The sequence below is a fragment of the Trypanosoma conorhini genome (assembly GCF_003719485.1).
Source record: "Trypanosoma conorhini strain 025E chromosome Unknown Tco_14.4_contig_00215, whole genome shotgun sequence".
Taxonomy (NCBI): Eukaryota; Euglenozoa; class Kinetoplastea; order Trypanosomatida; family Trypanosomatidae; genus Trypanosoma; species Trypanosoma conorhini.
The window spans coordinates 7,619-24,693 of record NW_021704300.1 but is presented as its reverse complement, the minus strand read 5'-3'; the positions used below and the strand labels follow the sequence as shown (position 1 = coordinate 24,693).

The following is a 17,075-nucleotide window of genomic DNA, read 5'->3' as shown; positions in this document are numbered from 1 at the left end:
CAGAGACTTTATGCTCTGCAGCTGCTCTGGGGAGGCGCGCAAAAAACAAGACTCTGTGAGCTTCCACTCTCACCCACCTTCGCGTAGAGGGCAAACAACTCATCGTTTGTGTACAGCAACGAGCTAAAAAGGGCTTCGCCTGCATCATCCGCAGATATTGGCCCAACGTCGTGGGTCCGGGCACCGTCGGAGAGCCACAGGTGGATTACTCTGCGGAACGTGCCTCTTCCGCCGTTGTCTCCTGGTGCGGTACGACTGGACGACATCTGCGTAAACAGCAGCACACGCTTGTCCGCAACGGTTGCAGTCGTGAGCTCCACCGGGCCGTAGAGCATCGGTAGTACACCCGATTGGCTCAACAGGCGTGCGAAGGACCCGGCAGCCTCTTTCCACGTCTTCCCCTTGTCGCTGGATTCGTACACCCGGCGCTGCCACGAAGGAGATACTGAAGTGGCCATGAAAACTTTCCCCGCCCACTCAAGAAGCGTGACACTGTCGCAGTCCTTTGGACGCACAGGCGCCGCAGGAAAGTTCCAGCTGCTCCCATTGTCGTCGGAGTACATGACGGTGCAGGCCCTTATTTCCTCTTCGGCATCAACGGGGTCTCCGGTAGCCACAAGAGGGAAGAGAATCGTGTTGCCTCCAACCACAACGCCTCTGGCGCCCGGAGCGGGTTCCACCTCCTCCCACGAGTTCTTCTGCATCTGTGCGTCAAGCGTTGTCTTCAACGATTGGGGATTCTCCCACGTGACTTGTTGCGTCGCCTCGGCCGTCCCAGCGCTACCAACAATCAGCGCAAGTCCCCTGTCAGCTCCACTTTGTGAAGAAGCTCCCGTCGAGGAGACGCTGGACACCAAAAGAAATATTTTATTGTCCTTCACCAGAGCCTTGGGGCCGAACGGCGGGGCATGTGGGTCCTCTTCCTTCAATTCTTTGCTCACAAGCTGCTGCGTCCCCCACTGCTGGACTTGCTCCGCGACGCCCTGTCCCACGTTGCGCCCTGTTCCGTACGTCTTGTATTTCGCCCAAATGCCAGCATCCGCGTCACCATTGCCGCTGCTGCCGGTATATTTACCGACGGCAAGAGCAACCAGCACACCCTTCACGTCAACAAGGGAGTGACCGAAGTATGAAGAAACGGTTAAAGATGTGGTTGTATCTGTCTGTCCTGAAGCAGCCGTCGACTGTACTGTCCCCGGTGTGAAGAGTTCAACCTTGTTTGACGTGCTCTCACCGGGGGTGCTGGCAGCCTCACCGCTGCCGCAGCACATCAACACGAGCAGCAGCACCGCAGAAGAAAACGGGTGCTGGGGCATGTTTGGCCTCTCTCTCTTTCTTACTTCCTTGCGGCGGATCCGTTCAGTCAGCGGCGGTTGAGTGTGTTATGTGTTGATAACTGCAGAGCCTTCAGTGCGCACAGTAGTAAGTAGTGGTTGGTCTATTTCCTCCGTTTGCGTGTAGAAACGAGGGGCAGTGTTAGAAAAAAAAAGCAACAGAAGGCAAAACAATGGGTACCGCCTGCAACCACAGTGGAGAGCACAACACATCATCATCATATTCATTGTTCCCATGGGGTGAAGTAAGGCTTGTAGCACAATCCGCAGGCACAAGAAGCTTAGCGTATGAACCGCAACGACAGCTGACGGCGTAGAGGTCGTTATAGGCCGTCAACTGCGGTTCTTAATCGCTCTAGTGCAATTGCAGAGGATAGCGCCCCGTTGAGCCCGCGTTGCACCTCCCTCGCAAGGCGGTCGGGATGCACAACGTAGACGATGCGGCTCGCACGACTTACAATGTCGCACGGGAACGAGGCCCCCTCCTCTGGGACGACCAGCATGATCCCGCGGTGGCCCTCGTGCGCGGCGCGCCTCACAGCCGCACGCACGGAGGCGAAGTCGTCCAGGTACACCTCCGCCCCCCGCAGATGCGAGGCACGGCACCGCATCATTGGGTGCCCCTGAGTCAACCGGTGGGTGCCCTGAAACCAGGCCTGGAAGAACGGCTTGTCGGGCCGAATAAAGGTGGCCCCATCGTCGTGCGGGTCCTCGTACATCTTGAGGTAGGGGTAGTACTGGTAGAGCAGCCAAACGGTGTACCCGGCAAGCGAACGCTGACACTCCACATCGTCAATCGCCGCGTGAAATTTCGTCTGCAGCAAATGCTGCGTGCCGACCGCTCCGCGCCTGCTGAATTTGCGTCGATGCAGCACAATCATTTGCTCGCAATTAAACGCATTCGCGTTGCGCATTATCGCACCAATGTTTCGGTCACCAAACTCATTGTACACCATGACGGAGAGCTGCATGGCATAGGAGCTGCGCCTCGCCCTGAGCATGGCCGCAATTTCCTCATTGGAGAGCGAGAGGAGGTTCTTTTCGTGTGGAAGGTCCTTCCGCTGCTCCCCGTTAGCGGCATCGTGGCTTAGCGGCATATGGCCCCGCAAGGCAACGGAAAGAGGTTCGTTTCCATCGCCCATGCGACTGTCGCCGTGGGCGCTGGCCGCGGAATGCACAGCTATCGCCATGGCGGACATCATCGACAACGACCCAATCGACCCGTACTGCGGGATATACAGGCAGTGGTCACACTCTGCAACGACGCCCGCGGACAACCCATTTTCCATCCCAAGCACAATCTCCACGCCGCCGTCCGTCGCTTCGTCCTGCGTGCCGCCTTTGCCCGCCGCGGAGGAAACGGTTCGCCACGGAAAGCTCTGCAGCGGCCGTGCGGCCGGATGGCAGGGGGTGAGGGCAACTTTGGGACTCCGGCGCGACAGCCTCGCCCCGACGTCGGCGTGCATGTAGAACAGACGGTTTCCGCCGTACATGATATCCATTGAGGGGGTGGTGTTCACCAGCGGGCTCAGAATCTTTGGGTGTCCGGTGCCAAAAAACATCGCAAGACGCAGAAGACACCACGCGTTGTACGCAAATTTGATGTCCTCCACCGTCAGTCTTGCGACGCCGAGCAGCGGCAAGAAGGCCTTTTGCTGCGGCCACCTAATGTTGTACGCCCATGCATCAAAGTCCCGGCTGCACGGCCCACGGGCCGACCGGTGCATGGGGTCGGTGGACTTGCCCGCAGTGTGGGCCCGCCCGTGCCTGTGGACGCGCCAGGCAACAGCGAGAGAGGGAAAACAACAAGAAAAAAAAAAAAAAAACAGAAAATACACAACGTTGGTGACGAAGAACAACTCGAACAGCCCCTTCACAGAAGGGCGAAATAATAGCCGCCGTCACGCCCCCGTGTCTTTGCCGCTGCGGGGATTCTCTTTTGAGTGGTTGTGCGCGGATGCAGGTGGAGTGCCAACGCCGCATACCCTCGCGCCTCTAGCCGCGGGACCTCGCACGACGTCGTCCGCGCAGGAATTCCTGAAGCAGCACCCGCGATGGGTCGTCGTACGGCACCTCTTGTGAAACCAGAAGGCGACGGGAGCGAGCAGGCGTCGCCAGACGCACGTCGACGGCGCACGCTCCCTCACCACCGTCGGAGACCGGCAAGCGCAGGATGGGCGCTCGCTCCATCGCCGCCTCTGTCGCGGCAGAGGCTGGCGCCGTGGCACGCAGGGAATCGACAAACTGGGAGTGGTTGCGCGAGGCGGCGAAGCGGCGCAGCCGCGCCACCGCCTCCACGTAACCTGGCGGCACGTACTGCGAGGGTCCAAGCGGGTCCCGTCGCTCCACGTGGGGCGTGGGCGCCGCAGCCCCCAGTTGCTCCACAGAGGCCGCCTCAGGGGCCAACTTTGCTGCGTATGACTTCGTAGGCTTGTTCCAATTTTGGCCCGCCGAGGACGGGTGCCCGGCAACCCGCGCCGTCGAGGGCGACTGAACCTCAGACGCCGCCCTCGCCGTGGCTGGCGCCGTCACTCCCCCTCGCGTCTCCGCCGCGGCTGCCGTCGACATCGGCGGCGACGCTCCCGCCCGCCTCCGCCGCCTGTCGGCGTCTTCTATGAGCCGGCGGAAAACCTCCCCGGTTGGCGCCTTGGGCGAGGGTGTGCGTCCGCGTCTGGGAAGCTTCTCCACCCCCGCCTGCCCCCGCCGAAGCGGCATGGAAGTGGGGCGGGAGCGTCGCACGCTCGACAGGGTCGGCGACGCAAAACGCGCGTCACGGCGTGGTGTGCTGAGACGCCGCCTCTCCGGGTCGTGTGTCTGCCTCGACGCCTGCTGCTGCTGCTGCTGCTGCTGCTGCTGCTGCTGTTGCGGGGGCCGTGTGTGCGGCGGATCGGGCTCAGGCAGCTGCGGCGTCAAGGCGCTTACTTCCCCACACGAGTGCGTGCTCGGGGTTCTCGCGGGAAACTCCACATGGTCGCCGCGCAGGTGGTCATGAATGCACCGCGCCGCCCACGGCATGTCGTCCACGACGGACGCCGGCTGGCCTCGCACCATGTCGTACCAGCAGTCGTCGAGGCGCTCCAGGTCCCAGGCGCAGCCGAGCCGCTGCAGCAGCGGCCGCAGGTCACAGTACCTTAGCGCCCCGGTGAAGCCACCGTTTTCGCGTGCGTTGGCGATCACCTCGACCGTTCGCGCCACGAACGCCCCCACGGAGGCCGGTTCCGCCCGTAGGGAGGGCGAACTCGAGAGTGAGGAGGGACTTCCCCCGCCGCCGTCGCCCAGATTCCGCATGTGGCAGTGCCCTCGCTTCACCCGCTGCTGCGGCCCCCCGCTTCGAGGGAGCGGCACGCCCGTCAACGCGGACGAGGCCACCGGTGACGGTTGCAAAAGAAATGAAAAAAAAAAAAAGTAGGAAAGTGGTGTGTTTTCTGTGGGGCGAGGCGAAGTAGCAAAAACAGCAAAACAACAAATATGCGCATATCTGCCACGCATGCGTCTCACGCGATGTTTCCCATTTACTGTTGTTGTTTTTTTTTTGTTTCTCTTGTGTTGCGTTACTTACTTTTTCCTTTTCCGCCTCCTCCCACTTCCTTCTCTGCCCTGCTGGCGCCACCTCAGCTGGTGGTAAACGCAGGACGAAGGCGGCGACGCGAGTACGTCGCAAATAACCGGTGGATCTCCGCCACCACCAACCAGGCATCCACGATGCGCTTTGTCTCCGTCCAGCACATGTCCGGCCGTAGTTGGTAGTCCTCCTGCACACACACGCGTGACTTAAAGAGGTAGTAGTCCCATGGCACCTCCCCGCCGAGGCAGGTCTCTGCGTTCGGGGTTGTAATCCATGGCTGCAGCCACTCCTCGACGTCCGCGATGGACTCCTTCTTCTGCTGCTCCCTGCCCGCGCCGCCCGCCAGGGAGGCGAATTCGTTGTAGAAGTGCAGGGCTTTGCTGCTGAGGTACGTGGCCGCCGTCCCGTCAAAGTTGAGCAGCAGAAAAAGCAGATTGTTCCACTCCTCGTCGTCGAGGAAGGCCACCAGGCGTTCGCACTCGGTCTGTATTCGCGTCACGACGGACTGCTGGAGAAAAACCTGCGTCCCTGCCCCCTCCGCGTCTGTGAGGGTGGGGGCCGTGGAGACCGCGGCGACGACGCTCTTCATCAGGCCAGGCGTAAACTCCAGCTCCGCCACGCTCAAGTACGTGGCCCGCTCCTCGTAGACCAGGCACGCGGCGGCGCAGTGGCCATCCCCGCCAGGCGCCGCCCCCGCCGCCACGCTGACGCCAAAAAACTTGTGGCGCGGCGGGGTTCCCGCCACCCCGAGGAAGACGCCAAGTGGACTTCCGCAGCAGCCCAGGTAGCGGTTGATGATGTCCTCCTTGCTGCAGTGGGAGCCGTCGCCGCTCCCCTCCCCGCTGTGCTGCCGCTTCCAGCTCCCCGTGTAGCACTGCCACACCTGCGCACAACGCATCGCAAAGAGTGCCACGCTGGCGACAAGCAGAATGTACAGCTTTTCTCTTCTGTACGCGAAGGTGCCGATTGCTAGCGTCTCGTTCCAGTGCTGCAGCAACGCGTCTAGCGTCGCAATGCGCTTCCCGTCGTGGCAGAAGAGATACTCGTAGATGGGTGGGTTGACCGTCAGGTAAGCCCGACATCGGATCTGGAGACAACGCTCCTGGCCAAACCCTCGCAGCTTCCTGTCAACAATGCGCGCCACGCTCGCTATGGGAAGGTCATTGTGCTTGCACTCTTTTTCCATGTACAGTTCAACTAATCCGGGGGTCGCGGCATCCTCAATGGCGCGCTTCAGCCGTTCGGCGTGTTCGAACGGCACCACGTCGTCAAGGGCCCCATGCTGAATAAGCACTGGGCAAGGAACCTGCCCAATGACGTCGATGGTGCGAAACCAGTCGTAGCCCAGAAAACTCACAATGGAACCGACGTTCCGCGTAACCTCGTTGGCGCACTCCTTCAGTGAGGTGAACGGGGACTGCAGCACGAGCAACGCGGGGGCCTCGCCCTCCGCCCGCAGCGCAGCGCACAACTGTGCGGCAGGGCCGGTCCCAATGGAGCGACCCATGAGAACAATTCGGCTGGGCGGAACGCGCAGTTGGCGGACGACGTAGCAGTACGCGGAAAGCATGTCCTCCTTCATCGAGGTTTCCGTCGTGTCGCCGTGCGAGATGCCGTACCCGGTGTACTCGAAGAGCAGCACCGAGGCGGAGGCCCGCTTACTAAAGTACGAGAGCTCGTCAACCATCATCGCCATGTCGACGGCGTTCGTGTGGGCGTAAATGACGATGTACTTCGCGGTCGGGTCAAGCAGCAGCAGCCCGTAGGTGAAGCTGCCATTCTCCTTCCGCGTTCGCCAGTCAACCCGCGGGACGTGCAGCAGCTTGCCGAGGTGGTCGCTTGTGTCGTAGCTCGGGCTGGGCTTCGGCAGAATGATGGACTTCACGATGGAGCCGAAGAAGGACGACATGCCTCTCCCCTCCGGCCGGTGGTGAGGAAGAGGGCGGCAGCAAACGGAGAGAAGAAGAGACAAGAAGAAAAAAAAAAAACAGCGTCGCGGGAGCACACGCAAGCAGGCAGGCCACGCAGCTGCGTGGGGAAAAAAGGAGGGAGTACGGAGGCAGGTGGAACAAAAAACGCGTGTACACCGCGCCCCAGCCACTCGCGGCAGCGGCCTTTTGACGTCGCCCCTCAGTTTGAACTCCATCACAAAAGCACGCACGCATACGCACGACTCGCCCTGCGGGACGCGCGAGAGACGAGCCAAGAGAAAGAGGGAGGCGCGCCTCAAAATACGTCCCGGGCGACGGGCTCGATACCGAGGCGAAAGTCCTTGTAAGTGACGGGGCAAATGTGCTCGTCCTCCATGCACGCCTGGTGCACCACGACACCGTTTGGAAACCGCGCAAAGACGACGTCCGGGCGCAGCTTCTTCCCGCACGCGACGCAGCAGCTGCCGAGGTCCAGCACAACCTGCCGCGCACGCTCACGCGCAAGTTTTAGCTCGGCCTGCCGTATACGGGCCTCGAGAACGCTGGCGCGGATGGCGGCGTTGCGGCTCCGTGTTGAGGCGTCGCGGAGAGAGCGCTTGACAAACGCCGCAATTGGGGCGAGCGGCGTGTCGGCCGGCAGCATTGGCAGCGCCGTCAATGGGTTCACCTCGTCGCAGGTGTTGACCACGGCGAGGGCGTCACTCAGCCACGGCGCGCCGCACTCGTCCCCCGGGCTGAGCAGCAGGCGCAGAAGAATCTGAAAGGCGTCCTCTCCATCGCGGCCCACGCGAGTCGCGTAGTCCTGCGCCGCCCGCAGCTGTCCGCGCCTCGTACAGAAACATGCGGATGGCCTCCTCGTGCAACGTGAGCCGACGGTAAATGATGGCGCGCTCCGCATACATTTGCCCCCGCGCCTCCGGCTGCTCCAAAACAGTCTGCGCCCTTGCGAGGTCTATGTGGTGCGAGGACCGCAGGAAGTTTTCCAGACGCTGGCGCCCTGTTGCCCTCCGCTGCTGCTGCTCCTTCTCCTCCTCCTCCCGCTCCGCCACCGACTCACCCGCCGCGCACAACGGTGACAACACAAGCCGCACCAGGCTTTGGAAGTACGCGTCGTGCAGTGAGGCGTCTGTGCACAAGTTGCAGGTGTCCGCAAAGACCAAAGAAAGCCACTCAGCAACACGCTCATGCGGCTGCGTCCTGCCAATGCCGCGCATGTCACTGCCGAGGAGACGCAGCACGGCGGCGTAGTCCTTCGGCTGGATGTCCGCGGCGGTAAACATCCGGACCGACCACCGCGGCGGGACATTGGCAAGAATCCACGGCGAATATTCCTCGACCAACGCCATGCTCTCCCGCTCCCCCCACGAGAGCAACCGCACGTACAGCAGCGTCCCCACCACGCCCACGCAGCGCCGCAGCAGGTGCGTTTGCTGCGACTGCTCCACCTCCACGGCAACCTCGGCAAGAAGCCGCGCCAGAACAGTTTGCGGCATAAAATCCGCGTGGCCACCCTCAGAGGCAGCGGCAAGCAGGCCGCCAACTCCCCCAAAGGCCTTGTCCAGCAGCGGCTGAAGAAGCCGCGCGAACGCCGCGTTAAAGGGAAGCCCAACGCGCGAAGACGACGTCGTTACGAGGGAGTCCAGCCGGATGCGTTCCCCTGTCGTGCCGAGTGCGTAGAGCAGCGCCAAACTTTTGCGGTGTTGCCCGTGGCGGCACCAGAGCGCGACCAGCGCCACCCATTGCTCCCTGTCCGCCAGAAACGCCTCCGACTCGGCGAGCGAGCATGCGTTGTCTTCGGCCAGAAATGCAAGCAGCTGCGGTTCGTGCCCAACGACAACGTATGCCTTCAGAATGGCGGTGTCAATGGCCTCGGCAAGCACTTCGGCCTCCGCCGTCGCGTACTCCCGGCGCAGCGGCACCGCATAGTCGAGAAAAGCCGCGGCGGCATCTGGCAACTGCTGGGCGAGGTCTGTCGCGTGCGTCTGCGGCGGCTGCCATGTCGCCCGCGCGCGTTGCGTGAGAAAGCCCGGGAAGAGGTCGATAACGAGGCGTGGGTCGACGTTGGCGTCGCGAAAGCGCAGCATAGCCGTTCTGAAGTCCTTTTGCGCATTGAAGCTCCACAGCGCAAACTGCCTCTTGAGGCTGCGCACCGTTGTCTGATCCACCTCGTTGGCGCACAGCTGGCAGAGCAGCAGACCCGCCTCGACGGCGTCCACGGAGGAGAGTGCGAGGGCCTGCTCCCTAATAGGCACGAGCTCGAGCAGGTGCACCGTGTTGTTACTGGTAAGCACAATCGTGATGTCCTTGCGCAACGCGTCGGGGGGCGCGGCCTCCTTTGGCAGGCTGACGTCAAAGTCGGCAAAGGGGCGCTGCGAGATGCGGTCGGCGCACTTGAGGCTGATGCTCTGCCACAGCGTGGGGTTTGCCGCCTCCGCGCTGCCGGTAAAGAACGGCAGTCGCACTTCAATGCAGTTGCCACTGTCATGCACGGTGAGGAGAAAGGGGTGAACGTACGCCGCACTGGTGGGGATCGACGGCCACGGTATGCCGTTCTTTTTTTCCGGCACGAGACTGCCGTCATGCAGCGCACGCACGCCGGTGTTTTCCTCGCCCACCAGCACCTCCGGCACCGGGTCAAGCGAGAGGAGCAGCGGGATGCCGCTCTTGCCGGTGGGGTACAGGCAGTCCGTGGCACCGCTCGGGACGTGCATGAGGACGTACTCCCGGCGGAACCCAATCAGGAGATTCTTCCCCACCCAAACAAGCGTCTTGGCCCCGTCTGGCAGTAGCAGACCATCGTTCATAATCACGAACTCCCTCAGCTGCTCCCTGTAGGCGTAGACGGTGATCTTTTTGCGCTGCAGCACCGCCAAGTAGAAGGTGCCCCGTTGCCGCTTCAGGTGCAGTGCGACGATGTCCTTGGTTCCCCTGACCGCACTCAGCTCGGGCAGGCGGTCCTCCGGGAGGCGGTCTAGCTGGGCGGAGGTCATGCGATTCAGCTGGTGCACCGCAATCACGTCACCCGCCACCAGGAGCAGAACATCCCGCTCCACAATGGGGAGAATCATGCGGATGGGCTGCTTGTGTTTCGAGGAGTGGATGTAGACGCACTGGGCGTCATGTTCCTGGAGAGAGACCTCGTACACGATCAGTTTGCCGTCGCTCGTGCCCAAAAAGAAGAGGTTGCGGGCGGTGGCGATGCTCTCAATTTTGTACGGCAGCTTCTGCTTCAGCTCCGTGAGACGAAACACCTCATGCGACATGACGGAAACTAACGCTGGACGACTGAAATGGAGTTTCACACGCCGCGTGCGTGGGCGCTTCCGCACAACTGCTACGACCCCTCGCCTTTGCGATTGGGCGTGTGCCTTTTTCTTCTTTTTTTTTCTGGGGGGGGGATTTTATTTGTGTCCTTCGTTTCTTCTGCTGGCGCGTGGCGGAAGGCGCACCACCGCACGAGGAGGCGAAAAACCGAAGAAGAAGAAAAAAGGCTGCCGTGTCGGGCGCACGCAACGGGTGGGACGGCGGCGTTGTGGATGCAGTCGCCCCTATTTTTGCAGTTGTTGTTGTTTTTTTTTTCTTTTGCTGCCGCTTCGCTTCGCGTGCGCGGACGGCGCCTCTCAGCCCCCCGCCCCCGCCTGCGTCGCTGCGCGGGGGCCGCCCGCAGAAAAGCACGCAAACGCACAGAGAGAGAGGCGGGGGACGGCGGCTACACCTGCCACAGTTCCACGAGCGGGTTCCACTCGTCCACGACGGAGAGGCGCTCGCCGTCGAAGAAAACTGTGGCGCTCGGGAAGGGCGCGCCCCCGTTGCCGCCCTCGCCGAGCCGGCGGACGTGCAGCTGCGTGGAGGGGCCAGCCACCGCCGCGGACTCCAGCGCCATCTTCTCCCGCGCAGCCGCAGTCAGCGGCGAGTGGGAGCTCAAGAAGAGACCAAAGTCGGCCGCAAGCTCACGCATCGCGCTGTTGTGGCTCTCGCTGCGCGCCTCCCCCAACAGCGCCTCGAGGCGGCGCAGCATGACGGCGCAGCAGTCGGGGCTCGCCAACGGGGGGCCCAGGCCGAGGTCGATGATGTGCACGTCGCCCAGAGCGTAGCACCGCGCCGCCGCCGCCGCCGCCTCGCCGCCCACCTCGCGGAGGGAGACATGGAAGGTGAGGCACCCGATGGAGTCCTGCAGGTGCATCACCTCCACAGCCAAATGAAAGTGGTCCAGAAACCGCTGCAGGGCGCCCACCTCCACCGTCGCGTCGGGAGCGGCAAAGTGAACTGCGGTCGCCTGGGACTGCTGCAGCGCGGCCGCGCGCAGCAACGCCACGGCCTCCTCGTCCGAGGCGGTGAAGGGCACCATGACGTCCAGGGCGGTGTGTGTGGGCGACTCCACCAGAAATCCGCCTTCCACCGCGCGTTGCAGCGGCACATCCTCCACACGTTGGACGAAAATGGGCGCCATGGCCGTCATTTCATTCAACAAAATAATCGACGTCGCCGCCTCGACGTACGTAATTTCCGCATCCATCGTAAGCGGCTGCAGGCGCAGCCTGGCGACACTCTTTTCCGTGTCCTGCAGCAGTGGCGGCCACGCCACGAGACGCGCCCCCACGGGCAGCAGCAGTGAGGGCGGTCCAGTGCCCATTTTGTTGTAGAGGTACAACGTCATCCACGGCGACGGCATGAGACTCACCGTGCTTCCGTACACCCCATTGAGTGCGACATCAATGAGTGGGGCATACGATATGGGGGAGGTCACGAAATACGCCCAGTAATTTCTTCCCAAGACGGAGTACCGCGTAGTGGGCTCCAGCTCATTCATGGACTCCACCTTCAGCATATCCACGCCGGACTCCTTATCCGGCCCCGCCACACGCCGCAGCGCCTTGAGCACCTCGCGGAGACTCAGCACACTGTGAATGTACTTCACCGCCTCGCCCCCAAGGTCGTCCTCCGGCTTGAGATCCACCTGCTCCAGTTTCTCGATGAAGCTCCCAACCATCTCCTCTGACAGCTTTCCCACCTCAAAGAGCGTCACGGCGTGTTGCTTAAAGGTGGGGTCGGCGCTCAGGTTAGTCATCATAAGAAACCCAGTGAGACTGGCGTCGTACAGGAGGGCTATGCGCCTCGGTGGATGGCTCCTGCTGCTGGCGCCCGCGTCCCCGCTTGCGCCTCCCCCCGCCGCCTCTGATGCCTCGGCGGTCAGCGACGACAGCGACGCGGCGCCCGCACCGGAGACGGCGGAGGCCACTGACAGGCGCTCTTGCACAACACCGCGCCACGTTTCATGCACGCCCTCCATGGAGTCTAAAATCTCCTCTGGAATGTGCACCGTCTTCAGCTGCGCAAGACCGAGGCGAATGTACACCTCGGCCGCCGCGCAGACGTCCGCCTCGTCAAGCATCAGCAGCTGCGCGAGGAGGCTCAGCGAGGTGCGATTGTCGGCTGTGGCGAGCACCTTGTACAGCAGCACTTCCGTTGGGTCGTCGGAGGTGCGATTCATCACAAAGCGCTCCAGCGGCGGCACCACAATTTGATCCTCCGGCGCCACCGAGAAGGTGGCGCAGACAAAGCCCCTGCGGTACAGTGCGTGGATGGCGCCGCGGGGAAACTCACAGGCGAAGCGGCAGCCCCCACTGCTGCTGCCACGATTACCGCCGTCCTTCTTGTCCACCTGAAGTTTGAGGAGGTAACGGTGCAACGCGGACTCCTCGTTGCTCAGCGCGGCCTTCTTGACCGCCTCCGCCGGCACCTCCACGGCAAAGACGCTCCAAAACGGTGGAAGCGTCACCGACGGGAGCAGCGTGGAGGGCAGGTGACTCCGCACAAACTGCCGGTTGATGTGCCAGCGGAGTTTGCTTCGCACCTCCTTCGTCAGCTCAAGGTACTGGTTCCGCCCTATCCCAAGACTGTTAAGCACATCCACCGCGGTGAAGTTGGGCAGCGTGTCGTAGCTGCGCTCCGACTTCAGCAGCTCCGCAATCATTGTGGTGTAGTAGCTGAGCGGCGTCTCGCGCGTGTAGTGAGTGACTTTGCGTATGTGCACGTACGGGTAAAGCTGCAGGTTTTCCTGCAGGTGGGCCACGAGGACCTCGTAGTAGCTCTGCTCCGTCATGCCGGCACGCAGGAAGTCGGGGAGGCGCTGATAGCTGCGGTACCGCATCGCGGCGAAGTGCACGCTGTGCTGCCTGTACGCCTGCAGCGACACCCGCTGCCGCAGCGGCCCACTCAGAAGCTCATACGGCTGGCAGCACTCCAGCGCCTCCTGCAGATCCCTCGCGTGGTGTTGGCCACCCATCCCACTAGCAAACCCTGCAGGCAACGCGGAAGCGAGAGACGCACGGCCATGCGTGGCATCGGCAATGGCACCAGAAAAAGACGGGAAGACAAAAATAATAATAATAATAACAGCAATAACAGTACAAAGGCGCACCTCAAAAAAAGTTCTTCCTCCGCCGCAGAAACCAGACGCAGGCACACGCACACGCATACACATCATCTTCACCGTTGCCACACCTAAACACCACCGCCGCCGCCCTCCTGCCCCCAGAGTAGGCAGGGAGGCAATGCGGGTTTACGGGGCGCAGTGTATGGCATAGGAAAGCTCTAGCCACTGCCCCAGCGCCTCCACACGCTCGGGCCGTTTGTCGTGCTCCCACATACAAAAGCTGTCCGCGGTGGCGGTGACGCGGACATCCGCAGCCGCCGCCTCCAGCTGCGCCAGCGGCGGCGGCGAGGAGGCCAGACGCCCAGCAGCCTCTGTCGCCTGCGGCTGCTGCTGCGGCCGCGGAACAAAGCTCGTGCACGCAAGAACGTACGACGGCGGCAAAACGACTTCTCGGCCAATGAGTGTGCGGCCGCGCAGCCGATTGCGCAGCTCCCCGCCCTCCGTGCGCACAATGTGCCGCGAGAAGTTCTCCACAACGTCGGTCGTGCCACGGAACGTCGTCTTGATGGGCAGAGAATGCACCGCCCACGGGCAGCCCGGCTGCGCCTGCTGGTCGCCCCCCGTCCGCATCCGCCCCGCACAATCCGCGCTAGAAACCACGTCGACGCAAAGAAGAGCAAAAAAAAAAAAACAGCACACGCATGGAAAAGAAAAACAAAAGCAAAACAAAACAGATATCGGCGCCAATACGGACAGCCAAGGGTCCGCTGTGAGGGGGACGCCCGAAGCCGAAAGGGGAAAGAGGAGGAGGAAATAGGCGCGCATGTGTGTTAGAAGAAGAAAAAAAAAACAAATAAACAAACAAACGAACGGCGCCCACGCCGCGGCGTAGTGGGGGGCTCAGCAGACGACATCGTACAGCGTGGCAAATTTTGTTAGCAGCGGCCGCAGCGGAAGCATCGACCCGTCACTCCCATCATCCTTGCCGCCGCCGCCGTCGTCGTCCGTGCAACAGCGCAGCGCGTTCTGCAGCTTCAGCCGCTTCACCGGGTGGGCGCCAGGCACAATGGCCTCCCACAGCACCAACTCCATCAGACAACTTCGCAGACAGGCGTGCGTGTCGCCTAGCACCGCGTACACAAAGCTTAGCGCATTACGCAGCTCATGGCATAGGTAGTGAAACGGAAACAGGTGCTGGCAACAGTCCCGCAGCAGCCGGAGCAGCGCATCGCGATCCGCCGCGTCCACCTCGCCCACGTGCTTGGCACGCACGCGGCTGCAGAGAAACTGCACGGAGGAAATGTACTCGCGTTCTTTTTCGCGGCTGCCCGGGCGGAGCGTCGCCGCCAACGCCGCTTCGAACGGGTCGCGGTCCCCCTCAGTGCAGCGCACACATCGGCAGTCAAAGAAGTACCGCTCGGCGAGCTCCTCACGCCGCAGCCACGACGGCCAGTAGAGCTGCGGCAGGTAGGCGATGGTGAGCTCCTCGCCCGGGCGGATGTGCCGCGTTGTCGCGATCGCGCCGGCCTCCATCGCACAGTTCGGCGCACACGCATGGTTGAAGTAGGACGTAATGCTCGCCGCGTGGAGCGCCTGCCCCACCGGAAGGCCGGAGGCGTCGCAGACCTCCAGCGCGTTGCAGCGCACGGCGCCGACGATGCGGGTGACAAACGTGGGGTCCTCTCCGCTAAACAAATCCTGCACGAGGCGCACGAGCGGCGTCAGCCCCTGCGACACCTCCACCGCGTGCCCCTCCAGTTGCAGCACCGCCGCGTGTCCCTCCTTCCGCGCCTTTATCCCACCCACGGTGGTGATGCAGTGCGTGGCGACGGCAAAGAGGTCGTCCGGCACCTCCGCCTCACGGCTCCGCATCGCCAGCAGCATCTCCTGCAGACGAACGAACAAGTGACATTCGTAAGCCTCGTGCTGCCGGCCATGGCCATTGGCACAGTCGTCGGAGCAGTACGACACGAGCTGGCACCGGCTGCACGTCTGCGGCCGCGCGGCGGGCTCCTCGCCGTCGTCAGGCAGGAGGACCACGCCACAGTGTGCGCACAGGCCTTTGCCCGCCGTCTCCTCGTACGAGCCCACGGAAAAGGGACGCAGCGTGGAGCTCACCGCCAGCAGGGGAGGCAGCTCGGAAGCCGCCACCACACACTTCCCACACTCCCCTTGTCGCACCTCAATGCAAGGCTCCTCGCTGGGCGGCGCGTCGCGCTCGCGTAGCAGTCGGTCGAGAGCCTCGTCGATGAATGGAGAGAGAGTCTCACACATGGACGGCAGCAGGTGCAGGGCACGGCAGAGGTACTGCAGCGGTTCCGCACGGCGCGGGAAGCCCAAGGCAGGTCGCAGCAGCAGGCATCTCCCAAGAAAGGCGTATGCCTTGGCGATTAACGGATTCACCGCTAGCACCTTCACTGCCAGCGTCGCACATGCGTCGTACTCGTGCAGCTTAAAGAGACACGTCAGGGCGTTGCCGGCGCACTTAGTGTACTCCTCAATTCCACCCGATTTATCGCTCAGTGGCTCGTACACGCCGAGCGCCTGCTGGTACAAGTCTGCCGCGGCACGTGGGTCGCTGGAGAAGAGGGCGTTCCCCCGCGCGCGAAGCTCCTCCATTTGCAACGGTGGCTGTGGTGGCGGACTACTGTACGCGCGTGCGGCGGAACGCAAAGGAAGTGAAGCAAAGAAGGGGAGAAAAAAACAACATGCAGGGTCTCGCAGCAGTAAGGAACAAAAATAGAAAATATATATATATATATACCTAAAATGCACGGCGTCAGAGGCGGCATTGAGAAAAAGCAGGGCCAGAGAGCATCCGGCACCAGTCTGTGCGCCCCTCTGCCGGCCTCGGAAGGAAAAAGATGCACACAAAGCACAGCTTGTCAGCTCGTCGCCCCGTCAGAGCGCTCGCCTTCCGCTGCCGCCGTGCCGTGCGGGGCAGGCGGCTCCCGCTCCCCCTCCCCCTCCTCCTCCTGCGGCCGCCGCCGTCGCCGCTGTTGGGGCTCTCGCAGCACCTGCGGGCGGTACTTCTGCACCACGTGCAGCACCGCCGGCCCCAGCGCGTCCTGCAGCGCGGAGGGAGAAGTAGAGCTTAGAAACGCGTCCACGGCGGCGATGTCCTGCGGTTGCGGCAGTCGTGCGTCAAGCGCCGGCTGGTGCGTCGGTATCACGAAGCGCGCGTCCGCCCCTTCGCCCACGACGACGGCTTTTGCCGAGGCGGTGGCGCGCGGCACGGGGCTGTGCGGGGGCCGCTCCTCCTCGTCCTCCGCAACGGCGGCTAGGACGCCCAGGTGCAGGACGTCGAACGCCACCCGCGGGTCGCTGTTGGCAAGCAGGTCAAAGTAGCTGCCCGCAGTGCTCGGGGGGGAGGCGGTCATGCCAGCAGCCGCTCCTCCCTGCACCGTCCGCGCCGCAGAGTGGAAGCTCCGCGGCATGCGGGCAGAAAACCAGCCATGGCGGCGGGCAGAAGACGTGAGAGAGAAGAAATAAGAAAAGAACAAAAAACAGCGGCGGCGGCAGCAGCTGTAGGGTCTCGTGTATCCCACGCGCGCCCTCCACAGAGAGGCGCGCCCAAGACGCAACGCAGCACATCAACGAGCGTCGTTGGAGCAGCGACGGCAATAAAAGATGAACTGCGACGGGGAGGAAAAAAAACATCTAGACGAAGTGGGGGGCAAATATAAATAAAACTAAAACGGAGTAGGCACACACATTACAAAAACAAAGCACCTCCCTCACTCAGGAAGAGAAAAAGAGGGGGAGAGGGAAAACAGTAGTATGGGTGCAACAACGACTCTCCACGTAAGCACGCAAGCAAGCAAGAAAACTTGCTGCCACACGCAAACGCACATATATGCCCTATTACA

General features: G+C 62.5%; 10 protein-coding genes across 10 annotated transcripts, besides 7 other annotated features; all 10 read right to left on the bottom strand.

The window, feature by feature from the left end:
- Positions 1 to 8: 8 nt before the first annotated feature.
- Tco025E_04292 (trans-sialidase) lies at positions 9 to 1,316 on the bottom strand (the record flags this gene model as incomplete). The annotated part of the gene is made up of 1 exon (XM_029371204.1): positions 9 to 1,316. The coding sequence occupies one exon, from the start codon at positions 1,314 to 1,316 to the stop codon at positions 9 to 11; it is 1,308 nt and encodes a 435-aa protein (XP_029228727.1).
- Positions 1,317 to 1,657: 341 nt separating this feature from the next.
- Positions 1,658 to 3,061, bottom strand: Tco025E_04291 (putative SpoU type methylase; the record flags this gene model as incomplete). The annotated part of the gene is made up of 1 exon (XM_029371203.1): positions 1,658 to 3,061. One exon carries the CDS (start codon positions 3,059 to 3,061, stop codon positions 1,658 to 1,660), a length of 1,404 nt encoding a protein of 467 aa, XP_029228726.1.
- Positions 3,062 to 3,133: 72 nt separating this feature from the next.
- Positions 3,134 to 3,167: a microsatellite.
- A 162-nt stretch (positions 3,168 to 3,329) lies between these two features.
- On the bottom strand, positions 3,330 to 4,622 carry Tco025E_04290 (uncharacterized protein; the record flags this gene model as incomplete). Its single annotated transcript, XM_029371202.1, has 1 exon — positions 3,330 to 4,622. One exon carries the CDS (start codon positions 4,620 to 4,622, stop codon positions 3,330 to 3,332), a length of 1,293 nt encoding a protein of 430 aa, XP_029228725.1.
- A 323-nt stretch (positions 4,623 to 4,945) lies between these two features.
- Tco025E_04289 (serine peptidase) lies at positions 4,946 to 6,808 on the bottom strand (the record flags this gene model as incomplete). Its single annotated transcript, XM_029371201.1, has 1 exon — positions 4,946 to 6,808. The coding sequence occupies one exon, from the start codon at positions 6,806 to 6,808 to the stop codon at positions 4,946 to 4,948; it is 1,863 nt and encodes a 620-aa protein (XP_029228724.1).
- Positions 6,809 to 7,125: 317 nt separating this feature from the next.
- Positions 7,126 to 7,473, bottom strand: Tco025E_04288 (CNH domain-containing protein; the record flags this gene model as incomplete). Its single annotated transcript, XM_029371200.1, has 1 exon — positions 7,126 to 7,473. The coding sequence occupies one exon, from the start codon at positions 7,471 to 7,473 to the stop codon at positions 7,126 to 7,128; it is 348 nt and encodes a 115-aa protein (XP_029228723.1).
- Positions 7,474 to 7,528: 55 nt separating this feature from the next.
- Tco025E_04287 (CNH domain-containing protein) lies at positions 7,529 to 10,093 on the bottom strand (the record flags this gene model as incomplete). Its single annotated transcript, XM_029371199.1, has 1 exon — positions 7,529 to 10,093. The coding sequence occupies one exon, from the start codon at positions 10,091 to 10,093 to the stop codon at positions 7,529 to 7,531; it is 2,565 nt and encodes an 854-aa protein (XP_029228722.1).
- A 288-nt stretch (positions 10,094 to 10,381) lies between these two features.
- Positions 10,382 to 10,414: a sequence feature (A-rich).
- A 125-nt stretch (positions 10,415 to 10,539) lies between these two features.
- Positions 10,540 to 13,116, bottom strand: Tco025E_04286 (uncharacterized protein; the record flags this gene model as incomplete). The annotated part of the gene is made up of 1 exon (XM_029371198.1): positions 10,540 to 13,116. One exon carries the CDS (start codon positions 13,114 to 13,116, stop codon positions 10,540 to 10,542), a length of 2,577 nt encoding a protein of 858 aa, XP_029228721.1.
- Positions 13,117 to 13,206: 90 nt separating this feature from the next.
- Positions 13,207 to 13,235: a microsatellite.
- Positions 13,236 to 13,392: 157 nt separating this feature from the next.
- Positions 13,393 to 13,836, bottom strand: Tco025E_04285 (putative ribonuclease H1/H2 small subunit; the record flags this gene model as incomplete). Its single annotated transcript, XM_029371197.1, has 1 exon — positions 13,393 to 13,836. One exon carries the CDS (start codon positions 13,834 to 13,836, stop codon positions 13,393 to 13,395), a length of 444 nt encoding a protein of 147 aa, XP_029228720.1.
- Positions 13,837 to 13,874: 38 nt separating this feature from the next.
- Positions 13,875 to 13,937: a microsatellite.
- Positions 13,938 to 14,040: 103 nt separating this feature from the next.
- Positions 14,041 to 14,077: a microsatellite.
- A 29-nt stretch (positions 14,078 to 14,106) lies between these two features.
- On the bottom strand, positions 14,107 to 15,825 carry Tco025E_04284 (uncharacterized protein; the record flags this gene model as incomplete). Its single annotated transcript, XM_029371196.1, has 1 exon — positions 14,107 to 15,825. The coding sequence occupies one exon, from the start codon at positions 15,823 to 15,825 to the stop codon at positions 14,107 to 14,109; it is 1,719 nt and encodes a 572-aa protein (XP_029228719.1).
- A 127-nt stretch (positions 15,826 to 15,952) lies between these two features.
- Positions 15,953 to 15,969: a microsatellite.
- A 122-nt stretch (positions 15,970 to 16,091) lies between these two features.
- Positions 16,092 to 16,643, bottom strand: Tco025E_04283 (uncharacterized protein; the record flags this gene model as incomplete). The annotated part of the gene is made up of 1 exon (XM_029371195.1): positions 16,092 to 16,643. One exon carries the CDS (start codon positions 16,641 to 16,643, stop codon positions 16,092 to 16,094), a length of 552 nt encoding a protein of 183 aa, XP_029228718.1.
- Positions 16,644 to 17,012: 369 nt separating this feature from the next.
- Positions 17,013 to 17,034: a microsatellite.
- Between the last annotated feature and the right edge of the window lie 41 nt (positions 17,035 to 17,075).